Below are 21,226 nucleotides of genomic sequence, written 5' to 3' on the forward strand. Positions count from 1 at the left end.
TCATCTCACTCTGCAATTTCCAAACCAACCCTCAATCCACACAAACTGAAAATTTGCCCTTCTTCTTGAGGTTTTGAACTAGTTTGTTAAATACTGAACATTCAGCCCCAAAGTAAACTGATTTTTAGATGGTAATTATCATGATTCTTACTTAATCTATTAATAACTTCCTCACATTAGAGCAGAAAGTCTGTTTTCCAGCTCCTGCCCAGGTGTGACATATTTCTGGCCTGCAGGTTCATGGTACACAATAAGCCAAGGTGGTTTGTGGCACTTTGGTGCAGCATGTCATATAATAAATAAAAAGATGTATTTTGTCTGCAATGATGACCAGACTTGCTCTCCCTTTGCATTCCCCGAGGATTGCTGCTGGACAAAGGTGCTGTTCCTGGGAGGAAGGCCAGGACACGCTCTGGATCATCTCATGGAGAAGTATCTTGAGATAGGTGGTGAAATATTTCCCAGGAGGAGGAAACACATTAACCAATATTCCCAAAGACACCAAGTATGAACAAGGACAGTTTCCCACCCAGCCCTGTGGAGACCCTCAGCTTGGCTCATCTCCCTCCCTGAAGATCCCACCTGTCTCACTCAGACATGCTCCAAGCAACTTCACTAAACCACTTTTCTTCCCTCCTGGGAGAGCAGAGGAATCTGAACAGGTGAAGAGAACTTCATGTTGGTGTAGTCTGAAAACAAAAAGGCACAGCTGAGGTGACCTCTGACTCCAGGCAGCTTTAATCCCTGTGGGGGCTTCACTGTAAAGCTGCTCCAAGGTATTTTTTCTCCAGCTCACATCCACTTACAGCAGCAGGCAGTTTTCAGGGGCCTTTCAGACCCACTCCAAGGAGCATTTTCCTCAGCAGTTCCACTGCTGTCTCCCCCCCACAATCCAGCTGTATTCCCCATGCCCACGGATGTGCCACGGAACTGGTGGAGGTCTCACCCCGACCCAAAGTGTGCCCACTGCTCTCCTCCTGTGGCAGGAGGACTCCAAGGGGGGACACTTTAATGCCACTGTCTCCAGAGTTTTATTCAAACAGGCCATGAGCAAAGAGTAATTTAAAATCAAAATTCAGCACAGGAACTCTCTCCACCCATTTCAGGTACTTCCCCTCCCCAAATATGTGTCAGACTGAGAGCCCACAGACCCCAGGCTGAAGCTCTGGGCAAATCAAAACCCCTCTTTCCCCCCAAAATAAAACTTCACAGCTAAGGCACAGCTTACCCAGAGCCATCACCTGTGTGACAAATGTTTTCCATATCATACCAACATATTTAAATGTACCCCAAACACTAACCAGTCTGCTGGGACCTCAGATGACACAGAGCTGAAACACAGTCATACACACTAGACTTAAATCTAAGGGCAAAAATGAAGATATTTTCCCCCTTTTAATGCTCTTTAACCAATATCTCTACTGCTATTTTTGAATCCTTGTTCTCCTTCCACCACCCTGTGAAAAACCAAAAATCAATGCATTTGTAAAGGCCAATGCACATGCACCAGGACAGAACACAGAACTCTGTAACTTCCAAAGGCCCTCTCATGAGTAACTGAGAGGGTGATATTTCTAGACTAATATTCATTAACAATCAGGATTACATCATCTTCCAGCAGAGAGAAAGAGTTTCTGCAGAACTGCACAGCTTTTATTTCTCTCCTGATGCAGCTGAAGGACAGGACAAGGAAAACAAAACATCAAGGCAAAAGATTAAAAATTCAGAGCATCTAAAAGACGATCTTCTCCATTTTAAACAAAATCCAGATTAGCCTTTTTCCTTTTTGAATGGCAGTAATTGCCATAATGGTACTTCTACAACTCCAGCCATTCTATTTTTGTTCCCTCACACCCTTTCTTCAAAAGGATTTCACAGTTGAAACTGAAGTTTTTTAGGAAGTAGGAGTTTCTTCTCTCTTGTTGTCTTACACCTGCCTGTACACAGCAGTTTTAGGGTGCCAGGTCCTAACCCTGTTTCCTTAGAAAGGCTGATTCTGCATTCCAACTGGGAAAGTGCCTCCACAAACCTGGACACTGATGTTGTCAAACTAGATTGTATTAACCAATGGGTTTATGCATTTTATTGATTAAAAATATACAGGGGTAAAGGTCTAAGGAAAAAGAATTCCCTAATAACCATTTTTAATGGCCCCTCACTGTAAGGAAGACATTGAGGGGCTGGAGCATGTCCAGGGAAGGGAACGGAGCTGGGGAAGGGGCTGGAGCAGCAGGAGCAGCTGAGGGAGCTGGGGGGGCTCAGCCTGGAGAAAAGGAGGCTCAGGGGGGACCTTCTGGCTCTGCAACTCCCTGACAGGAGGGGGGAGCCGGGGGGTTTTGGGCTCTGCTCCCAGGGAACAAGGGACAGGAGAAGAGGGAACAGCCTCAAGCTGTGCCAGGGGAGGGTCAGGTTGGATATTAGGACATATTTTTCATGGAAAGTCCTGGCACAGGCTGCTCAGGAGTCACCAGCCCTGCAAGTGTTCAAAAAAGTGTGTGGATGTGGCACTTGGGGACCTGGTTAGTGGTGAACACGGGGGTGGTGCTGTGCTGGTACCTGAACTCAATGATCTTAAAGGTCCTTCCAAACCTTAATGATTGTATGATTAATAAACAGGCATCTCCACATCCTTGAAGGTTTTAAACTTACTGCAGAAATGTCTTCTCCAGCTTGTGTCAGGGATCAGCATGACCACCATGCCCCAGGAACCCAGCCAGTGCTGCAATGAGGGGCCAGCATCACATCCCACTCCCAGCCACCTGCTCCTGCTGCCCACTCTGAGCTGGCTCTGGCACTCCCCTGATCCCCAGTAAGGGCAGTCAACTCCAAAGACAAACTCAGCAGCAGAATATGTACCTGACAGCTCACACACTCCACCTGGGCTACCCTGCAATTAGATATTGACTGTGGATGGGGTGGCAGGGGGAAAACCTCCCCTTTTCAAAAGTGAAACTGTACTGAGGACACTCAGCAGCTGCTTTAAAAGGTCATTAAGTGATGAGGGGAAGGTGCCTTCCAGACAAGAGCTACATTTTAAAAAGCCTACCCAAGAGAATTAGCACTCAGGGAAGAGAAAAGAAGGACTGAGCACAACAGGATTTGTATGAAAGTACCAGTTCCTCTGGGAGATGCTCTTCTGAAGTGCTCTCTGTGTAAACTGAGATAAGTGATACCACCAAAGTCTGCAGAAACTGGAAGTGCTACAGCTGAGACCTGGAAAAAGTCTGAGAGAAAACACAGTGCCACGGTTCTTAGATTCCTACTTATGCAGGAAACTACTAAACTCACACTTTTTGGAGACTAAACAGAATAACCAAAATTAATAAATAAATTAAAAACCACTGGTTACAGCAGGAGATGGCAAAGAACCTTCCATTACCCAGACCTCACACTGCCAAAGCAGCACCCACTGCCAGCTCCACGGATTGGGGGTTTGGATGGGTAAGTTTGGGTTCCATGACAGACACCTCCCTAGTCCTTGGATCTGGTGGAGCAGCCTCTGGAGAGCTTGGCTGTACCATCCAACCTGCAGGCTCAGGGGGGATTGTCATGGTGACGAAGCAGAACTGAAATGTCTTCGAAGAGAAGCCAGAAATGTGAGAAGTAATCAAACAAAAGAGTTGGACAGAGGTTTATTTTCCCTGATAAAAGCTGTTGTGTTACGGTTTGGAGTAATTTCTGAATTGAGGACACCAACCTGGCTGATTCTGCTAATGTGAAATGACATGTATGTGGATAAAATTATACTTTAAAGTTCCTACAGACAGCCCAGACTAATTCTGTGCATGTGCACAGAAGCTGCACAGGGAGTTACTCTCTTAAGCATTCAGTTGCCTCAACTAACAATCATTTTATTTGCAATATAAAAAACATATTCTGAGCTCCAAACTCCCAGTCCATCAATTCTAATGTAATATTTCACCTAATAGACAATTCCCACACCTGAGCATCACATCACTTCACACAGGATTATGACCTTGGCCTGGTTTTAAAGATATACATCAAACTTTACCTCACCTGAAACACTGCACCTGCAGACAATGTTTGTTTTAGTCCAAGTATAAAGAGAAAAAATTCAACACAAGGTAAATAGAACTGACATTTTCAAAAATGCATTTTTATCAACTTCCCATTGCTTCCCTTGATGCATTAGATACTTAAATAGAAATGTACTTACTGCTCTTTTTCTGGAACAACCTGTAATCCAAGGCACAGTAAGGTTTCCTGAAATCTGCAGAGGACAAGGAGGAAACAGAACAGAAAACAAGAGCAGCTTAAATTGCTGTGAGAGCTAAAACTTAGCAGCTTTCCCAAGACTTCAGCACTGCACATTCAATTCAGGTAACAATGTCTGTGAAACAGGTTAAGATTTACAAGCAAAGTCCCACTGGGCCTCACTGTTAAGACTAAAACACTGTTTTTCTTCGGGTGAGGGTAAGATAATGAGTATCTCAAAACTTGTATTTCACCAGATTTCACTTTCAGCCTGTCCCCAGACTGGCAGGAATGAGCAGAAGGGTCAGACAAGGGCTGATGTCCAACAGAACTGCCCTCACAGTTTTCTAAACTACATCAATTAAACTTTCTGAAAAAATGCTCTCGTGTTCATCACGGAGCTGTTCACTGTCAGATGACAAGGATTTGAGCATTAGCAGAAAAGTCAGGGATATCAGGTTGGAGAAGGAAAGAGAAGGGGTGTGAAGGCAAAGGTTAGCTGCCTCAATTTCCATTGCTTCCCCATCACTCCCAGAGGTCAGACATTATTAAATAATAATCTCGGACTGTTTTCCCTGGCCCTCTGAAATGTGTCACAGCCTGGAATATTTTAGGCTTATTTAGGATTCCATGTTCATCTTTGCTGCAGACAAGCAATGCTTGAGACACTAAACACAGCTCTTACATTAATACATCTCAAGTTGTATCTGCAATCTGAGGAAGAAAAACCTGTGTGGTTCTGCTGCCTGAGCCAAACTCCACTAATAGTTTTTATACTTGCAAGGTGCTCTCCTGATGACTCCTGCAGCATGAGCACAACCAAACCACCATCCCTGGGACAGCTGGCTGGGGTACAAGCACACAAGACACTTTTATTCTTCAAGCTTTCAGCTGGAAGCACTTGGAGGTTGCCCAAGGTCAGACACTTTCTCATTACAGCACAGGGTGGGTTGATGGGGGTAGAAATGAGCACCATGCCCTCCTAAGAGCAAATCTGCATCAGATTTTAAGGCTAAAATATTAATTTCTTCACTGCACACACATGTCATAAACTCTGTATAAACTTGTTACATCTATTACTATCCCATACCCCACACAACAGCTTCACACCACAGAATCCACTGTAAAGGCACCCTGAGCATCCACCCAGGTGGCTCCTCTTCACAAATTTCAACTGGGGCTACAAAGAAAAGGTGCTTTTCTGTGTGAATAAAGCAAACTCAGCCTGGCAGAGCATTAAGGGTTGCCAGGAAGACAAATGCACACAGGTTCTGACAGGTAAGAGGCCACATACAGTCAAGTTCATCTCAGCAGAACTGCCTGAAAGACAACGTGCATGGCAGAATTCTAAAGTGTTGTGATGAAAAAAGGCAGAAGGGTTGGAGTTAGGGTTTTTTTTGGGGGGGGAATGTGTGTATTTTTAGAGTGAGATGGATCATTATTCTGCATCCACAGGCATAACTCCGGTCCTGGTCCAACTGGGACACCTACAAAAGTGACGACCTGAAATGCTTGACTCAGAGATCGTGCCTCAGAAACTGCAGATCTGCCAGAGACACTCAGAGGTGCTGCAGCCCTCGAGCTGTCCCTTCATCAAAGGGGTTACACTATACAGAACACTACAGAATCTTTTCCCAATTCACCTGTAGATTTTATATCCCAAATTCAGTGCACTGGACCAAACCAGGAGCTGGTTGCTGTGTCCCAGCACTGCTTGGGGCCACATGTGGTGTTTTTGCAGGAACCTCACAGGTTCTCCCCACTCATTCTACAAAGCAGCATCCTTGAAGCCAACTCTATAATTAAATAAATATATATATACCTGCATAATCTTTTCTGACTGAAAGGCTTTGGATGCTCTCTTAAAGTAGATAGGGTTAAATTAGATACTGTGTTTCAGTGTTTATAACAAAGTAATTAAAAATACACATCTTCAACAGTATTTTTGTCCCCTTGGGAGGGGGAAGAAAGCAAGACTAAACCCCAATTCAGCCTCAAGGACAGCACAAACAGCCTCTCTACTTCTACACACTTAAAAGTCAAACTAAGACAAGGAAGAAGGTTGAACAATTTGTTTACTGAAACTGCTCAGGCATTAAAATTGATCACTTAATTAAATTTAGTCTTAAGTTACACTAACATGAATTTGATTAATTGAACCAGTAAGGAAGCTATAACTAATTGCTAATTAGATACCTCACCAATACACGACAGTAATTACTTCATCAAAACACAAATCACACAGTCCTGACTTTGAAGAAGCATCTGCTTGGATGTTCCAACTAGTGCAATAATTATTTAGCTCAAGTTTAATCTATTTTTAAATTCAGGAAGATCTCCCCAAGTTTAAGGATTTTCATTCCTATGCTGCTGGATAAATTAGCTAAACATGGGCAATAAAATGAACATGAACTGACTACAAGAAAAGGATTCAGACAGCACCTTATGAAATCTCTAATAGCCAGGAGGTTCACAGGGTGCCTGCTCACAGCAATAAGGGAATTAATAGCAACCTGTTCAGGTTTTCCAAGATTTAAAACTCCAGAATGAAAAGGGATATGATGGGAAAAAGAAAAAAAGCTCCCTCCATATAAGTTGCATTCCCAAATCCAAAGAACAAGGTCCCTGAGGAGACAGGGAGGTCAAACAAGTACAGATTAATTCAGTTCTCAAAAAAATAGGTACATTATTATAACAGGGGTGAAGTAAAAGAAAAACCTAAAAACAGTTATAGAGATCTTGTTCTGATCTATATCACACCACCCAGATGGATAAAATGTCACCTACCATGAACTGTTTCATCTGTTTAAAAAGACCATCCCTGCCCCAAAAAAATCAAAGTTATTCCAAATTTCATAAAAAAAAATAAAAACAGAGGAAATAAATCTCTCTGATGTTTTTTCAAAAGTGAAATAAGCTCCATGAGCACAGAGCTGGAGGTGTCACTAATGGATTTCACTTCATGAAACTTTAGAAAAATGTCCTTAACTTGACCGTAAGCACTTCTACCAGCCCTTCACTGGACAAATCTGCACATTTACAGCCCTTCCTTTCCTATGAAACTGGGATGTCAAAAGAAAACAGCATTTCATGAATTTTACAACTCAAGTAAGAGCATAACAGCAAACATTGACAGCCTAAGTGAGAGAAGGGAGAAAGGGAAGAACAGCTTGTCTGATGTCCCACCTACTCCGCAGAATTCACTCCAGAGTATCTCTGTTCATCAAACCTCAGGTTTAACAAGAAAAGCAATAATTTGGGTGAAAAGTGGCACTTACTCGGATTCAAGAGCTTTCTTTCACAGCCTCACATGAGACAGGAACAAGTCAGGAAAAAAGGAAATAAAAAATAAAAAGCACTCCGCAAAGTCTTGCTCCCTTATCCCACTGAGCAAAGCACAGGAAAAGCTGGTATGGTGCTGACATGGTTCATTTTCAGGATAAATTAAAAAGGCAATAACAAGCCAATGCATGAAGGTAAGACATGCAGGACCACATCCTGCCAGCCTTAAAAGACTTTTATCTCAGTGTCTCTAGGCTATGTCATGCCACATGACATAAAAATCCATGAAAAATACCAATTTGGATGTTTTCTGCACAACTCTCTCTCCCCTAGTAATAACAAATAATAAAAAAAAATGTGTCAAGTGTTGCAGTTTCTTCTGAACATCTTTTACTTCTTCAATTATCTGCATTTAATTTTCCCCTCAGGATCACTAAAGGGACTTTCATACAGGGTGAGGAATAAAGGGGTTGAATGTAAAACTGCTACTGGAATTAGACACTGCGGGAAAGGATGAATATTTGCTCCCTGAGTGTGTCCCATCATGTTAACTCTTCACAGGAGATCTTAATCCCTCACAGACACAGCTCCAGGAGACTGGCACCTGCACAGGGGGTACAGGAATCCAAGCTGACATCAATGAGGGTGAGCAACTGCATCCCATGTTCTTGTGCCACGTGTGATGTGTGTGCACACAGAACAGCCCGGGGTATTGCTGGCTCAGGTTTGAGCATCAGCTCGTGGGTATGACCCTCCTGCACCCAAAATTTAGCTGTTGAATTGATGAACCCCTCACTGATCTTCAGTATACAGCTACCAGGGGCTCAGCTGGACAGGTAAGAGTGGCACCAGCCTGCAGTGCTGCCTGCACTGTGTTTGAGAAGGAACTATCTCCACCGAAAGGTGTAGAAGCCTGCAGAAAGGTGAACCTATTGCTTAGCAGCCACCAGCTTTGAGAGATAACATTTATCTACATTATATTTGTATATAGTATTTATCTACAACCTTGGCTTCAAGGTTTGAAGACAGAGATAAACTGATGGATTACCTGGTAATTATTTTGGTTTTGTGACAGCCTCAGTTGACTTGAAGATGTAAAATGAGGAGAAAAGGTACTCCTGGATGCATTAGCACCGCTGTACATTGTGCTGGCTGTGCTGTGCAGTGAGGTCCGTGCAGGGAGGTGGTAATCTCTGCTGTGGTAGAGAACACTGTCAGGCAGGTCCCTGGCACTGCCCCCCTGTGCCCCACAGCCCCCGCTGCGGCCCGGCCCCGACACGGCTGCGCTTTGGTTCTCCACTCGAGCAGAGCTGCTGCTCTCACAGTATCTGGAGTAGCTCTGGATTTGTGCTCCCATGGATGCCAGCTCCTCCTCCCTGGCGTACTCGTCCTCCACGTCCCCCGTCTCCATGGCGATGGACAGGCAGCTGCCCTCCAGAGAGGAATGTTTCTGCGTTGTGCTTCCCGCCACCATCCTCTGGGGCTGGTCCGTCACCGCCAGGGAGAACACCTCGCGGATCTCCAGGTTCTGGGTGCTACAGGCAGGGTCCCTGGGGTGAGCCCTCTGCCCGTGGGGCACGTGCGATGCCAGAGCCACGTGCTCCGGTTTATGTGACCTGTGACAGCCCACGGGCTCAGCCTTGCAGGGCCTGTGGCATATCATGGGTTTCTGAGGTAACACCAGCTCCGCCGTCTGCACCGAGGAGCCGCCGTAGCTTTTCTTCGTGTGGCTGTAAATGGAGTTTGCAGAATTGAGCACGCTCGTCTGCCTGGATAAAATAATGGTCTTTTCCCCTACTAATAGGGAAGCATTTTTACAGTGTGGTACTTGTCGTCCTAGAGGGATGTGCTGCTGCTGGAACTCCGCATTGCCTTTCCCCGGGAGCCTCGGGATGGAGGTTTTGTGCATCTCTGCCATGGAAGCGTTGGTGTGTTTGGTGGATCCCTGCCTGCCCGAGGAGGTGGCAGGGCTGTAAATCCCAGTCACTATCACATCATTATTAGAAGAGGTCCAGGAGGATTGCTGGCTGTGGGATCGGGCAATATTGACCACGTTCCGAACTTCTGGGGGCACTGAGGGAGTGGCAGGGGCCGTCCCCGGGGGGGTCCCTCCGGATTCCACCGCGCTCTTGCTGCTCATCTTCCTCCTTTTATTGCCAACCCACGTCTGCAAACAACAACAGCAAACACAAAACGAGGCATTAAAGACTCACAAAAATCAGGCAATTCCGTTTTGAAGCAGGTCTGGTGAGATGTTAAGTGTTCAAGTTGTGACCTAAGTTGAGAAATATGTAAATCATCGACTGATTATGCAGAGTCTGAACAATACAGGGTGGAAATCCAGGCCTGAACAACACAGAGTGGAAATCCAGGCCCCTCCTGCTTGGGATCCACACACTAATACACAGGAGAAGCCCAGTCTCAATGCCAAAGCCCCAGTTTCTCAAAAATCCTGATGCTGTATCATGCCTCCTCTCCCAAAATTACCGTCAAGATGTGTTTCATTGTCACCACTGTGACTAATCCCCCCAAATTTAAGTTTTTAATGTTCAGCACCTTAGATTGCAGAGCCATCACTCTGGTATGGAGCTAAACTTTTGTAACCCAATAACTGAGAGATATGACCTTCAAATCTGCCTCGAACAGAAGGTGCCAATTCTGGAATTAGGAGGGGAGGAAGAAAAAGAAGAAAACAATTTTGTGAAGTACTCAGACCTATGGGCTAATTCCTCCTCTGCCAGCCGCAAAAATCAAGATCTGAGGTCAAAACCTGCTTTTGAAAGACACTGATAGACAAGATCAGGACTACAGGGATTAGATTCCAACTGAAATTTGCCATTATGGACATTCCTGACAGTAACAATGACAGTATATGATTTTGTGTAATAGATAGGAGAGGAAAAAATATTTGAGAAATGCAGGTACTGTGGCAGTTGTGCACAGGTTGAAATGTGCTGTGGTTTGAAGCAGATGGGAAAGCGTGTCAAATTTTGCAAAATGTCTAATTTGAGGCACAATTTGCTACATGCAGTAAAATCTGAGCTACTAGTGATGACATTTTTCTCCTTAAAAACCAATTTAAAAACAGAATTTATAGCCACAGACCTCAAGTTATTTTCCTTTACTGTATAAAACAGATTTAGAAGATTAAATTTTACTTTTTTTAAAATTTCTGCTCTGTCAGTAAACTTTCAAGAGAGAAATTACAATTGAATGGAGACACTGCAAATTTTGGACCAGGAAAAGAGATTTCATCCCTAACTTTTCCAACTGTACAGAACTAAAATATGAACGTTTTCCTTACAGTTTTCCTGAAAATAAATGCTTTCTAAGAAATGCAAATACCTTAATAGCACTAATAATAAAACACAGTTTCATGAGACAGCACAAGTCAGATTTGACTCTGCTGAGAGTCCTCCTGACCGTGTTCCCAGTTCTTACTCCCATCATTTATCCAAAACACCCACCTGAACTCCCCCAAAAGGCTTAAAAGTGAATTGGCAAAACAAAAAAAAAAGAACAAAGGCTTAGGTAAGGTTAGCAAGATTACCTGGGTTACACTGAAACTTAATAAAGCCACAGATGATGAACACAAGAAGGAAGAGAGGAGACAAAGTATTTGCCATCTTGGAGACTGGAAAGATTACAAATACTCTTCAGATTTCCTAATTTTGCAAGGGAGAATAGATTTTATGTATTGCAGGATTAAGATCTGTAGAGGTTTACACCAAATGATAAATGGGAAAATAGGACTTTTCTTTCTTTCCAACCCAGCTCAAGACTGGAAAGACTGTATGCAGTTCAATGGGATGAGATGGCAGAAACCCTGATTCTGGGAAAGAATGCATTCGTGGAGTTATGATATTTGAAGTATAAGTTGCATTTAGGGAATTCATGTTCCTATTACAATCATATCTTCAAGTGCCAGCTGGAACCCAAGTATCATTTTGCTGGACGTTGTACAAAGGAGAACTAGTCACTGACCAAGAGTTTTGCAGGAAAAAAAAAAAGGAAAAAAGGGGGAATTAAGAGAGGAAGGAAGGAAGGAGGGGTGTAAAGAAGAGAAAGGTAAGATCATGCAAAAATATGATAAATGCAGGACAAACACTGGGTCCGTTTCGACTGCACTTCACAAGTGGCAAAAAAGCCCTTCACAAGTTCTAAGGGTTGCAAATCAGGGCTCAGTAAGGGAATAAAACTGAAGGAAAAAGGCCCTGATACTTTACTGCAGGAAGGGAAACTGAGAGGGAAAGGAAATCTGGAGAGTGCAGGAGGACTGCCCAGAGAGGAGAGACTGGCTGCCTCCTCCAGGACATTCAATCAGCATAAAAATAGCAGAGCAGGCCCTGAGTGCACCATCAGCATCCAGATTCCTGTTACAACTGTCTGCCTGTTCCAGGAGCCTCAATCCCTGGCTGACTTTCACAGCTTCCCACCACCAAGAGCTCAGAAGGACAGTTTTAATGTTTCCAGACTATTGTGAGGGAGGAGAATCCAGGTAATAATCAGGGAGCAGGAAGGGTTGTTGTTGTCGATATATCACTGGTAAACCAAATAAAAAACAACCCAGACTGGTCTCACTTCTTCTTCCTCCTCAGTGTCCAGTGTTGCAGCAGCTCCTGGGAGCTGCACTGCCCTTGTTATTTTTTCAGCTAATGGTTCATGATTTCTATTTCTGCTCTCGGCCAAGAGCCATTTTGTGTCTAGTGTTTCACAAAGGGATTATTATTTCCCTTCCTGTGGAATTCATAGACTTTGGAAGAGCTCCTGTTAGCCCTGGTGACATTCTTGTTTTATAAGAAAAGAATGTCCTCACTGTAAATAGCCATGAGGGATCACAATATTTATGATTGTGATGTGGAATACAAGTGTGACAGAGAAAGAAATAGTTCCACAATTATTCCTCCAAATACATGAGGTTATAGAAACTTCTTTAGCTTAAGAACAGTCTCTTAATAACATGACCTTGCTTCTTGCTTTCATACAATACATTGCACAAAGTTTGTACAGGGCAAACTAATTTGTAATTTATTAAAGACTAATTTAAAAAATCCCAGCAAAAGACAAACAAAAATTACTCCTTGTGCAACCAGGCCCCTGCTAAATACAACAATCATGTGAAGACATTCCAGTGAAAACAAACTATAAAAATGAACATGTCACATACACACACTGAAGCCTGATTTAAGGCAGTGATGGAGTTAAGAGATTCCACATCTCTAAATATTTTATGTAAAGCAATAAATGTGTACAAGTTTAACAAACAAATTTGGAAGGCCTCAGTACTCACCCTGACCACACTGAAGTCCAGTTTTGTTTCCTGTGCACACTGTAATATGAGCTGAAAGCAATTTTTACTTTGATTTGTCATTCCATTTTCATAATAACGCTGCAATATCCTTTGTTGTTCTACAGTAAATACAGAACGCAGATTCATCTGGAAATAAAAGAAGATACTCTGAAAGTTGGAATAAAAACTGTAAGACTTGCAGAATACACAGCCTCTCATTTATACCTGTGATAACACTAAGGGTTGACATGTTTTCTCTACAGAATCTTTCACCAATGCTTTTACTTACTTTCTAAAAAAAAAAATCTGTTACAGTCAGCATTAGTGATTCCTTTGTGACAGACTGAAGCTGAGCAGGTGAATTATAAGTCTGCAACAACACTGACAGCTTTTCATAAATAAATAAATATTACATTGTGTTGTTAAGTCCATGAGGCTCTAGTTTCAAAGAAAAAGTTTCTCCCTTAAAAAAAATAAAATAAAGGCATTAGGCAAAACAGAGTAACATCAGCATATCCAATATCAGCAGGTTTCTCCTCACCTACCAAAAAAAGAGACAAAATCCGAGATAAAATAAAAGTGACTGCTTGACAGGAGTGAAGTTTCCACGGTCTCCACCTTCATCAAATCCTACCCTCTGTGATGGCTGGTCCTTCTGCCGTGTCAGCACCAGCACCTCCAGCTGCAAAGTCACAAAGATCAAGAACTGGAGACCAACTTGGGGCAAAACACCCCCAGGAAGGGCTTTAGGCAGCTCTGGAGCCACCCAATGCAAACACTGCAGAGGAACAGAGGAGGGACAGCCCGTGTCACAGCCTGGGCTGGGAAAGGTCCAGCTCCTGTGGAACTGCACCCTGAGGCTGGAAATCAGGATTTTTAAGAACATGTAAGGGTTGTTTTCCAGGGGTATGAGCCAATGCTGACTGCAGGACCTCAGGATGTGTTCCTGCTCCTTGGTTGTCCACAGTGGTGCTGAGGAACTCAACCAGGATCAGCCCCAGGCTCCTCCAGGGCCAGCAGCAATTCCTCAGTCCCATTCCCAGCACTGGGTCCCTCCAAGAATCTCGCTGTTCCTGGGGACAGGAGGTGGCCCAGGACAGGGCAGCAGTTTGATGGACACATTAAACCACATATGGCTTTGTTACACGTGACAACTCACACCCTGGCTTGGTAAAGCACACAGCTGAATATGACCAAGTGCAGAACAGACTCCTGAGGGCAAACTGGAGCTTTATGTTCTTGCTACAAGCAAAAAATATAATCCTGTGGTTAGAGATCAGAAAGAAGATCCCAATCATCACCAATTTCCAGAACAAGGCCTTTATTTGTCCTAAACAAAACACAGCAAGTGCTGGCCAGGAACAACCTGCATCCAACTTTGTGCCCTGGGAAGCAAAATTGTCACTTTAATACAGTACATGTATCATAATAATGCAGAACAAACTAAAGAATAAGAAACCTCACCATCATCCTGCAGGGAAATAAAGGGTATGAGGGAACCCCTTGCAGCCACTAAGCTTTTTTTGAAAACACTCAACGGAAAGGAGCGTGGTGATAGACCTAATCTTTGTACAAGAACTGCTGTCTGATATAGAGCAAATAAAATTATTAAAGGCTCAAAAGCTTGAGCAGACACCCAACTGCTTTCATATTATTCTCCAAGATGATTACACTATGTAATGGTAATGGATGTTAGAGTTCAACAGGCCTGTATAAAGAAAAAAGATTAATATCTAGAATTTGGAGTAAAATGCTTGTAGGCCAGAGCTGTGACTTCAGAGTTTACTTTCCTCTCTATGTCAACAGACAATAGAAAAATCAATTTGTAAAAATTACCGTTTCTTTGAAATAATAGTTAAAACAGAAGATGATTTTTCAGTCATCTCTTTTGCCTCTGTTCCCAACTCCTGATCACCCTCTCAATGCAGTGCATTATTAAATGCAGCACCACCAGCTACATGACAAATCAGGCTTTGCCTGAGTTCTGCCTCCCCCAGAACAGGTATTCAGCCACAGCCAGAGCTGGGCAAGGGAGACTCTGGCTCTGAATAATCTACTGTTTAAAGAAATTTATAGCAAGTAACAGAGGAGACAATTATTAGTCCATTAACAAATCAATAAAGTTCATAATAATCTACTCTATAATGTTGGGAACTGCCTTCAGATGTCCCACATGGATACACACGGTGACATGGCCACTGACTGATTTATGTCCCTTCTAAAGGACACACAAGAGGCAGTTTTGTGGTTCTTGCACAATTGGCAGGGCCCAGCTTCCACTTCTGGCTACTCCTCTTTCAGTACCAGAGGTCCTGTTCTATTTAGTGGAGCTCAGTTCCCACAAACGACCTCATCAGAAATAGTTATGAACCTTCCACGTTCCCAGATCCAGCTGTGTCATCCCAAAGCTCAGCACTTCCATCCACAGGCTCATCACATCATGCTCTCCAAATAGTTCATCAACTCCAGTGAAGACTCTTTCCATTGCAAGATAAATTTTTAGAGTCAGACCTGATGACCTGCGAGGGAAGATGTGTGACAGGTCCTTGACACGTTTTTAATTATGGGGATTCCTGTATCCAAGGTCACTTCTATGTTAAAACACTTTCATTGTTGCATTTGACATTTGTAATTTAGATAAAGACAGGGTAGAGCATTTTGATTAAATCACTTGAACTTCAGATAAACTGTCTGACAGGCTTGGCCCAGCTAAGCTCCAGAGAGGTCATGGTCTGGTTTAATAACTCATTTTTGCAGTGTATTTTAATCACTTGTGAGCTACACCTGCCAACTGGGAAGAGTCCTGAGTACCCTCTGCCTTGAACCCAGCTGAGTCCAGCTCAGGGCATCTGTGAGAGGCCATCAGAAAGTGATTTAAATAACTAAATTACAGGATCCTACAGACACGGAGTTATGGTGGCTGAGTCATAACTTCAGTTTACATTCCAACATCTAAACCTTCAATTAAGCAGGTGAGAATTTATTAAAGCATTTTGTGTCTTAGATATACTGAATCCTAAATCAATAGACAGTTCTGGACCATTTCCCACTAATTTCACACCAGTGTGTAGGATGTTTGGTAATACTCTGTCTCTGGCAGGTGCAAAGTTCACTGATATTACATCACCTTTAAAGTCCAGCTGGAAATCAGTTTGCTATCAGCAATTCTTCAGTGCTTATTTTGAATATCTAAAGCAGTACCCTACGTTGAATAAACCAATTCCTGGATGTTTGGAAGCTCCATTAGAACACCATGAAGTCCAGAGGTAATCAATGAAGAGCTGCCTCTGCATGTCCCACCTTCACAGGCAACAAGTTCTGCTCACACCTGGGAACTGACCCACATTGAGCACTCAAACATCTGTGAGAACATAATGTTACTGTCTCTGAGACAAATTAACACAGGGTATATTCATCAAAGGATTACACTGGTTATTTTTTTTGGCAGTATTACCTATTTAGCATCAGATTTTGTAGTTAGAACAAGACATTGAGTCTTACATTTTCTCCAACACAGAAAATCACTTAAAAAGTGCTAAAATTACTGAACATTAAGGTAGTCACATCAGTACCAAGGGAATCAGCAGGTCACACTCCTTCATCACAGACATTATTCAAAACAACCTCAGTAACTTCTAAGGAAACAAACTCCTTTTCCCAGTTTGTGCACCTACAGAGCACTCCAGCCTCAGGATTTCTCACCTTTGTCTTGAACCTCAGACTCCAAGTTAGAAATCCACATGGATTTTTATCATAATTTCATTTTGATCTTGACTTGCCAAGCTTAGCAAACATGCATGTGAGCTTTTGGGAAGCCGGGTGTCCAGCTGGTTGGCAACACATTGGCACTGAAAAGAAAATTTGTTACAGAAAAGAACTCCGTGAAATTTAATAAAAATCAGGCAAAGCATTATGCAAACAAATTCCATGACTGTAAGCTGCATTTTCACATCAATAAAAGACAGAGGTGGCAAAGCAGTACTTAAGGATTCAACATCTGCCTGTTCTAGCAAAATAAAGCAGCCTTGGCCAAGTGTTTTGCAGTCTTGACAGTGCAGAGAATAACCTGTGACAAATGAAAAAGCACCTTCACCCCTGGGATGTGTCCTAGGCCAGCTAATGTCATGTAACTCTTCGCTTTGGGGGTCTCCCACTCCTCAACCTACAGTGAACCCGACAGAATGAAGATGTTCTTCATTCCCTTTCTAAACTGAATACTAATTAAAAAACTTAGCATGGTAAGATCCTCTGATATGTGTGGTGGTTTAGGAGATGTAAATGTAGTGTTAAGCAGGGACTGTGACATGTGGGAGATCCCAGAGTGATCAGTGACAAGGTCAAAGATGGGAACTCCCTGCCCTTCAGTTTGTCCCAAGGACAATTCCACAGACACCCTGTGACTGTCACAGCGGCTCCTTGTCAGGTGACATTAAGGTTGTTCTTACAGCTGAACTTTTTCAGGCTTCTTAAGCTGTTTAAGCAACTTCTTCACAGTATCATCCTTCCTTCCCTCCTCTGGGAAGAGCCAGCAGGAGTGGAAAGAGGAGAACACGGAGACCTAAAGCAGAGTTTGCTCCTGAACATTTCCTTCACGGAACAGGCACTCAGGGTATTGTCCCACAGGGTTTGCTGCAAATGCCCAGTCCTTCCACCCCAGTTACTTTATTCAACAGCCAGAAATTAGGAATCTCTCCAGGGAGACCTGGTGAAGGCAGGTCATACATTTTTAGCAACTAATGGAAACAACTTGATGTCAAGGAGTAAGACAAAAGAAAGAACAACTGAAAGAAAATGGGAATAATCATGTAATCAAATAATTCAAGAGTTACTTAACTGTTCTGGAATGACTTGAAAAATCTGGGGGCAAAAAAAGGGACAAAAATAAAGAAGTAGCATAAGAAGGAAAAAAAGTCTGCCTACAAGTACAGCAGTATAATCTCAGTGTCCAAAAGTATCTAAATACTAAGACTGCTGAACCAAGTAAACTTTTACAAAGTAAATCTCTACAGAACACTCCATTAATAGCATTTAATTTGAAAATAGGAAATAAAATCTCCAACTACAGTCATTTTAAACAGCAACAAAAAATAGTCTTGGATGTGATAAATAATAAATAATTCACTCAGAACACAAGCCACCACAAAGTAACTAAGTATGAAAATCTTCATGGTATAAAACATAATAAAACTGTCAGAGATTAACACAGAGTGATAAAAGGGAACAAGCAGTTTCTGAGAGTTTTCTTTTTTAACTTCAGCACCAAACAAGTATTTATTTATAAAAAAGTCATCTTGCAAAGCCTATTTCTGTTTTAGTCTCTCCATCCATAACAGGTATAACAAGAAAATCAGCACACTCCTCTATTTATCTTTTTTTCTCTTCCCTCCACAATCTCTTGTGGTAAAAACCAACAAGTCTCAGTGCCAATATAAATCTGAGACAAAACTGGAACTATGATAAGAAATGTACTCCAGACATAAATTAAACAAGACTGCAGTAGTGACACTATTCCTCCAGCTTTAGGAACCTCATTCACTTCCCACAGCTGCCAAAACCTCACCATTTCTTGTACATCCCCAGCGGAAAGAAAACAACCAACCAACCAACCCTGCAATGCGTGGGGATACTGGATACACATCAAGCAACAAGGTTTAATAATCTGAATTGGCAGGTTGGTGCCTCTTTCCTACACAGGCCAGACCAGTCAGAGCCACACGCTCCCAGTGCAGTGGGTGAGGCTGATGGCTGGGTACGTGCAATGTACAGCCCAGCTTGTAAAACTACTTCTAAATATCCGTGACTCGCAGCATAATTGCTTCCCTCTCCACTAAGTACAGCATTTGTAGGATTGTATTACAGTCCTACCTATAAAATGCAGCCCTTTATTAGGGACAAATTAGACAGCCCTCAGTAACTTAATAACATAATAACCCATGACCACAACTCCACAGGTTTATGCATCCCCATCCCACTTGACTGATGCAAATGAGACTCCTGACTGCAGCTGGATTAACCACATGTTTTAAATAGAGCATGTACGTGTTTGTAAGACCTGTGCCAGGAAAAAGGGATACTAAAATGCTGTGTTACTGTGAAGGTGTGAGCTGCTTCAGGACTCCAGTTTGGAGGACATAAAACTACTTCGGTTAGTTATGTGTGATCTTACCCATAGTATCAGATCTTACCTATAGGATCAGAAGCCCCAGGCTAACAGAGGGCAGGAGACAGGGTTGGGGATTGCCTGGGGCAGGAAAGTGCTCCACAAGCACTTCCAGGGCACCACCATCCCTCCAGAACAGCACAGCCAACTTCTTCCCCCTCATCCCCAAACATCTGAGGAGTAAAGTCTGGCAGCACAAGGCCCCCCTGTTCACACCACACACAGGCTGTGCCTGGCACCACAACAGGCCGATATCATGGAATTACAGAATGGTTTGGGTTGGAAAGGACCTTAAAGTCCATCTCCTTCCACCCCCTGCCCTGGGCAGGGACACCTTCCACTAGACCAGGTTGCTCCAGGCCCTGTCCAACCTGGCCTTGGACACTTCCAGGGATGGAGCAGCCACATATGCATTTGAGAGGTGGAATCACAGAACAGCTGGAGTTGGAAGGGACCTCTGGAGATCATCCAGGTCAACCCCCCTGCCCAGGCAGGTCACCTGGCACAGGTGGCATAGGACTGTGTCCAGGTGGGTTTGGAATGTCTCCAGAGAGGGAGACTCCACACCCTTTCTGGGCAGCTGTTCCAGTGCTCTGCCACCCTCAACATAAAGAAGTTCTTACTCATGTTGAGGTGGAACTTGCTGTGTTTTAGTTTTCTGCTATTGCTCCTTGTCCTGTTGCTGGGCACCACTGAGAAGAGCCTGGCACCATTCTCTTGGCACCCCTTGGAGAAATTTAGAAGAGCCTCAGAGGGAACAAGATCTAGGATGTCTGGTGGCCACCCAGCTGCCCCCTGCCTGTCCACCACTGTGGCCCCTCAGCCTCACACCATGAGTCAACAGTGATGGCTGTCCTTCCTGTCCCCAACCATCCCCACGGCACCCAGGGGAACCATCCCTGCCTCGGGGGGTGCCTGCAGTGATGGGGGGTGAGCAGGACCCAGGGTATGGGGAAGGGCCAACAGAGAACTGAGGCACCGGGGACAATGAAGGGCTGAAGGGCTAAGGCACCGGGGACTGAGGCAACTAGTGACAAGATGACAGCACATGGTCCTAAGTGTGCCATGGGAGGTTCAAGTTGGACATCAGGAAGAACTTCTTCATAGAAGAGGTGAAGAAGTTGCCAGATATTGGAAGGGAGGTGGTGGGAGTCCCCACCCTGGAAGTGCCCAAGGAACACCCAGACGTGGCACTCAGTGCTCTGGGCTGGGTGACAAGGTGGGGATCGGGCATAGGGTGGACTCCATGATCTCAGCGATGTTTTCCAGCCTAAATGATTCTGTGACCGAGGCACAGGGGACTGAGGACGCCTGAAGGCGCTGAGGGCCCAGTGACCGAAGCCCATAGCTCCGAGGAGGGGGCTGAGCCGCCGCTGACCGGCCCGCCGCGCACGCGCAGTACGGCCTCGGCCGGCGCAGGCGCACTGGGTGCTCCACCGGGGCGCGCGGGCGCAAGCGCAGGCGCAGTCCCGCGGCGGCGGCGGGTCCCGGCGCGTGCCCGGCGCGGCCCCCCCGCGGTGTGTGTGGGGGGAGGCTCAGCGGCGCCTGCGCGCGCCGGGCGGGTCCGCGCGCGCGAGCTCGCGCGGCCGCCCCCCTCACCCCCCCCCCCCCACCGCCGGGCCCGGGAGGGGGGGAGATCGGCATCATCATCATCATCATCATCATCATCATCATAACCAGCATCACCACCATCATCAGCATCTCCTTCCTCCTCCCCGCCCGCCCGCTGCGCCCCTCCCGCCGGGGGGGCCCCGCTCGCGCCCCTCCCGCGGGGAGCCCCCCGCGCTTACCGTGCAGCGCGGGGCCGGCGCGGGGGCTCCGGGCTCGGCCGGGCTCGGCTGGGTCGGTCCCGGCGTCACACAATGAAATCAGCGGCCCCGATCATTAATTCTCATCATGATCGTGACGTGCGCGCAGACAGCGGCCAATGGCGCGCTGCGATCAGCGCGGCCCGGCCGCGCCCGCCCCCGCCGCCCGCAGGGGGGGCGCGCACGGAGCGCGGCCCCGACAGCGACCGGGCAGGGACGGGGCCGGCACCGGCAGGGACCGAGCGGGGACACAGCCGGCACCGACAGGGGACGGGGCAGGGACACAGCCGGCACCGAGACCACTGCCCTCAGAGCCGGCCCCGACAGCACTGCCCGCACCGGCCTGACCGCACTGACCACTGCCTACGCCGCCCCACAGCACTGCCCACACCACACTGACCACACTGCCCACACCACCCCACAGCACTGCCCACACCACACTGACCACTGCCCACACGGCCCCACAGCACT

At 45.2% G+C, this 21,226-nt stretch overlaps 1 protein-coding gene across 2 annotated transcripts in view; it reads right to left on the minus strand.

Moving 5' to 3' along the window:
• The window catches only part of HDX (highly divergent homeobox), a 44,445-nt gene extending 23,613 nt beyond the window's left edge, over window positions 1-20,832 (minus strand). Inside the window, exons 1-5 of one of the 2 annotated variants that reach the window (XM_027725534.2) lie at window positions 20,738-20,832; window positions 16,490-16,635; window positions 12,788-12,934; window positions 8,546-9,664; window positions 4,178-4,231 (exon numbers count right to left, since the gene is read on the minus strand). In XM_027725534.2, coding sequence (XP_027581335.1) covers window positions 4,178-4,231; window positions 8,546-9,664; window positions 12,788-12,934 — 1,320 coding nt within the window. In that variant the 5' untranslated portion in view covers window positions 16,490-16,635; window positions 20,738-20,832. The remainder of the gene's footprint in view (window positions 1-4,177; window positions 4,232-8,545; window positions 9,665-12,787; window positions 12,935-16,489; window positions 16,636-20,737) is intronic. The other variant, XM_027725535.2, reaches the window with a different exon arrangement.
• Window positions 20,833-21,226: the final 394 nt, after the last annotated feature.

The sequence above is a fragment of the Pipra filicauda genome, unplaced genomic scaffold (assembly GCF_003945595.2).
Source record: "Pipra filicauda isolate LSUMZ 115617 unplaced genomic scaffold, ASM394559v2 scaffold281_size1565311_pilon, whole genome shotgun sequence".
Lineage (NCBI taxonomy): Eukaryota > Metazoa > Chordata > Aves > Passeriformes > Pipridae > Pipra > Pipra filicauda.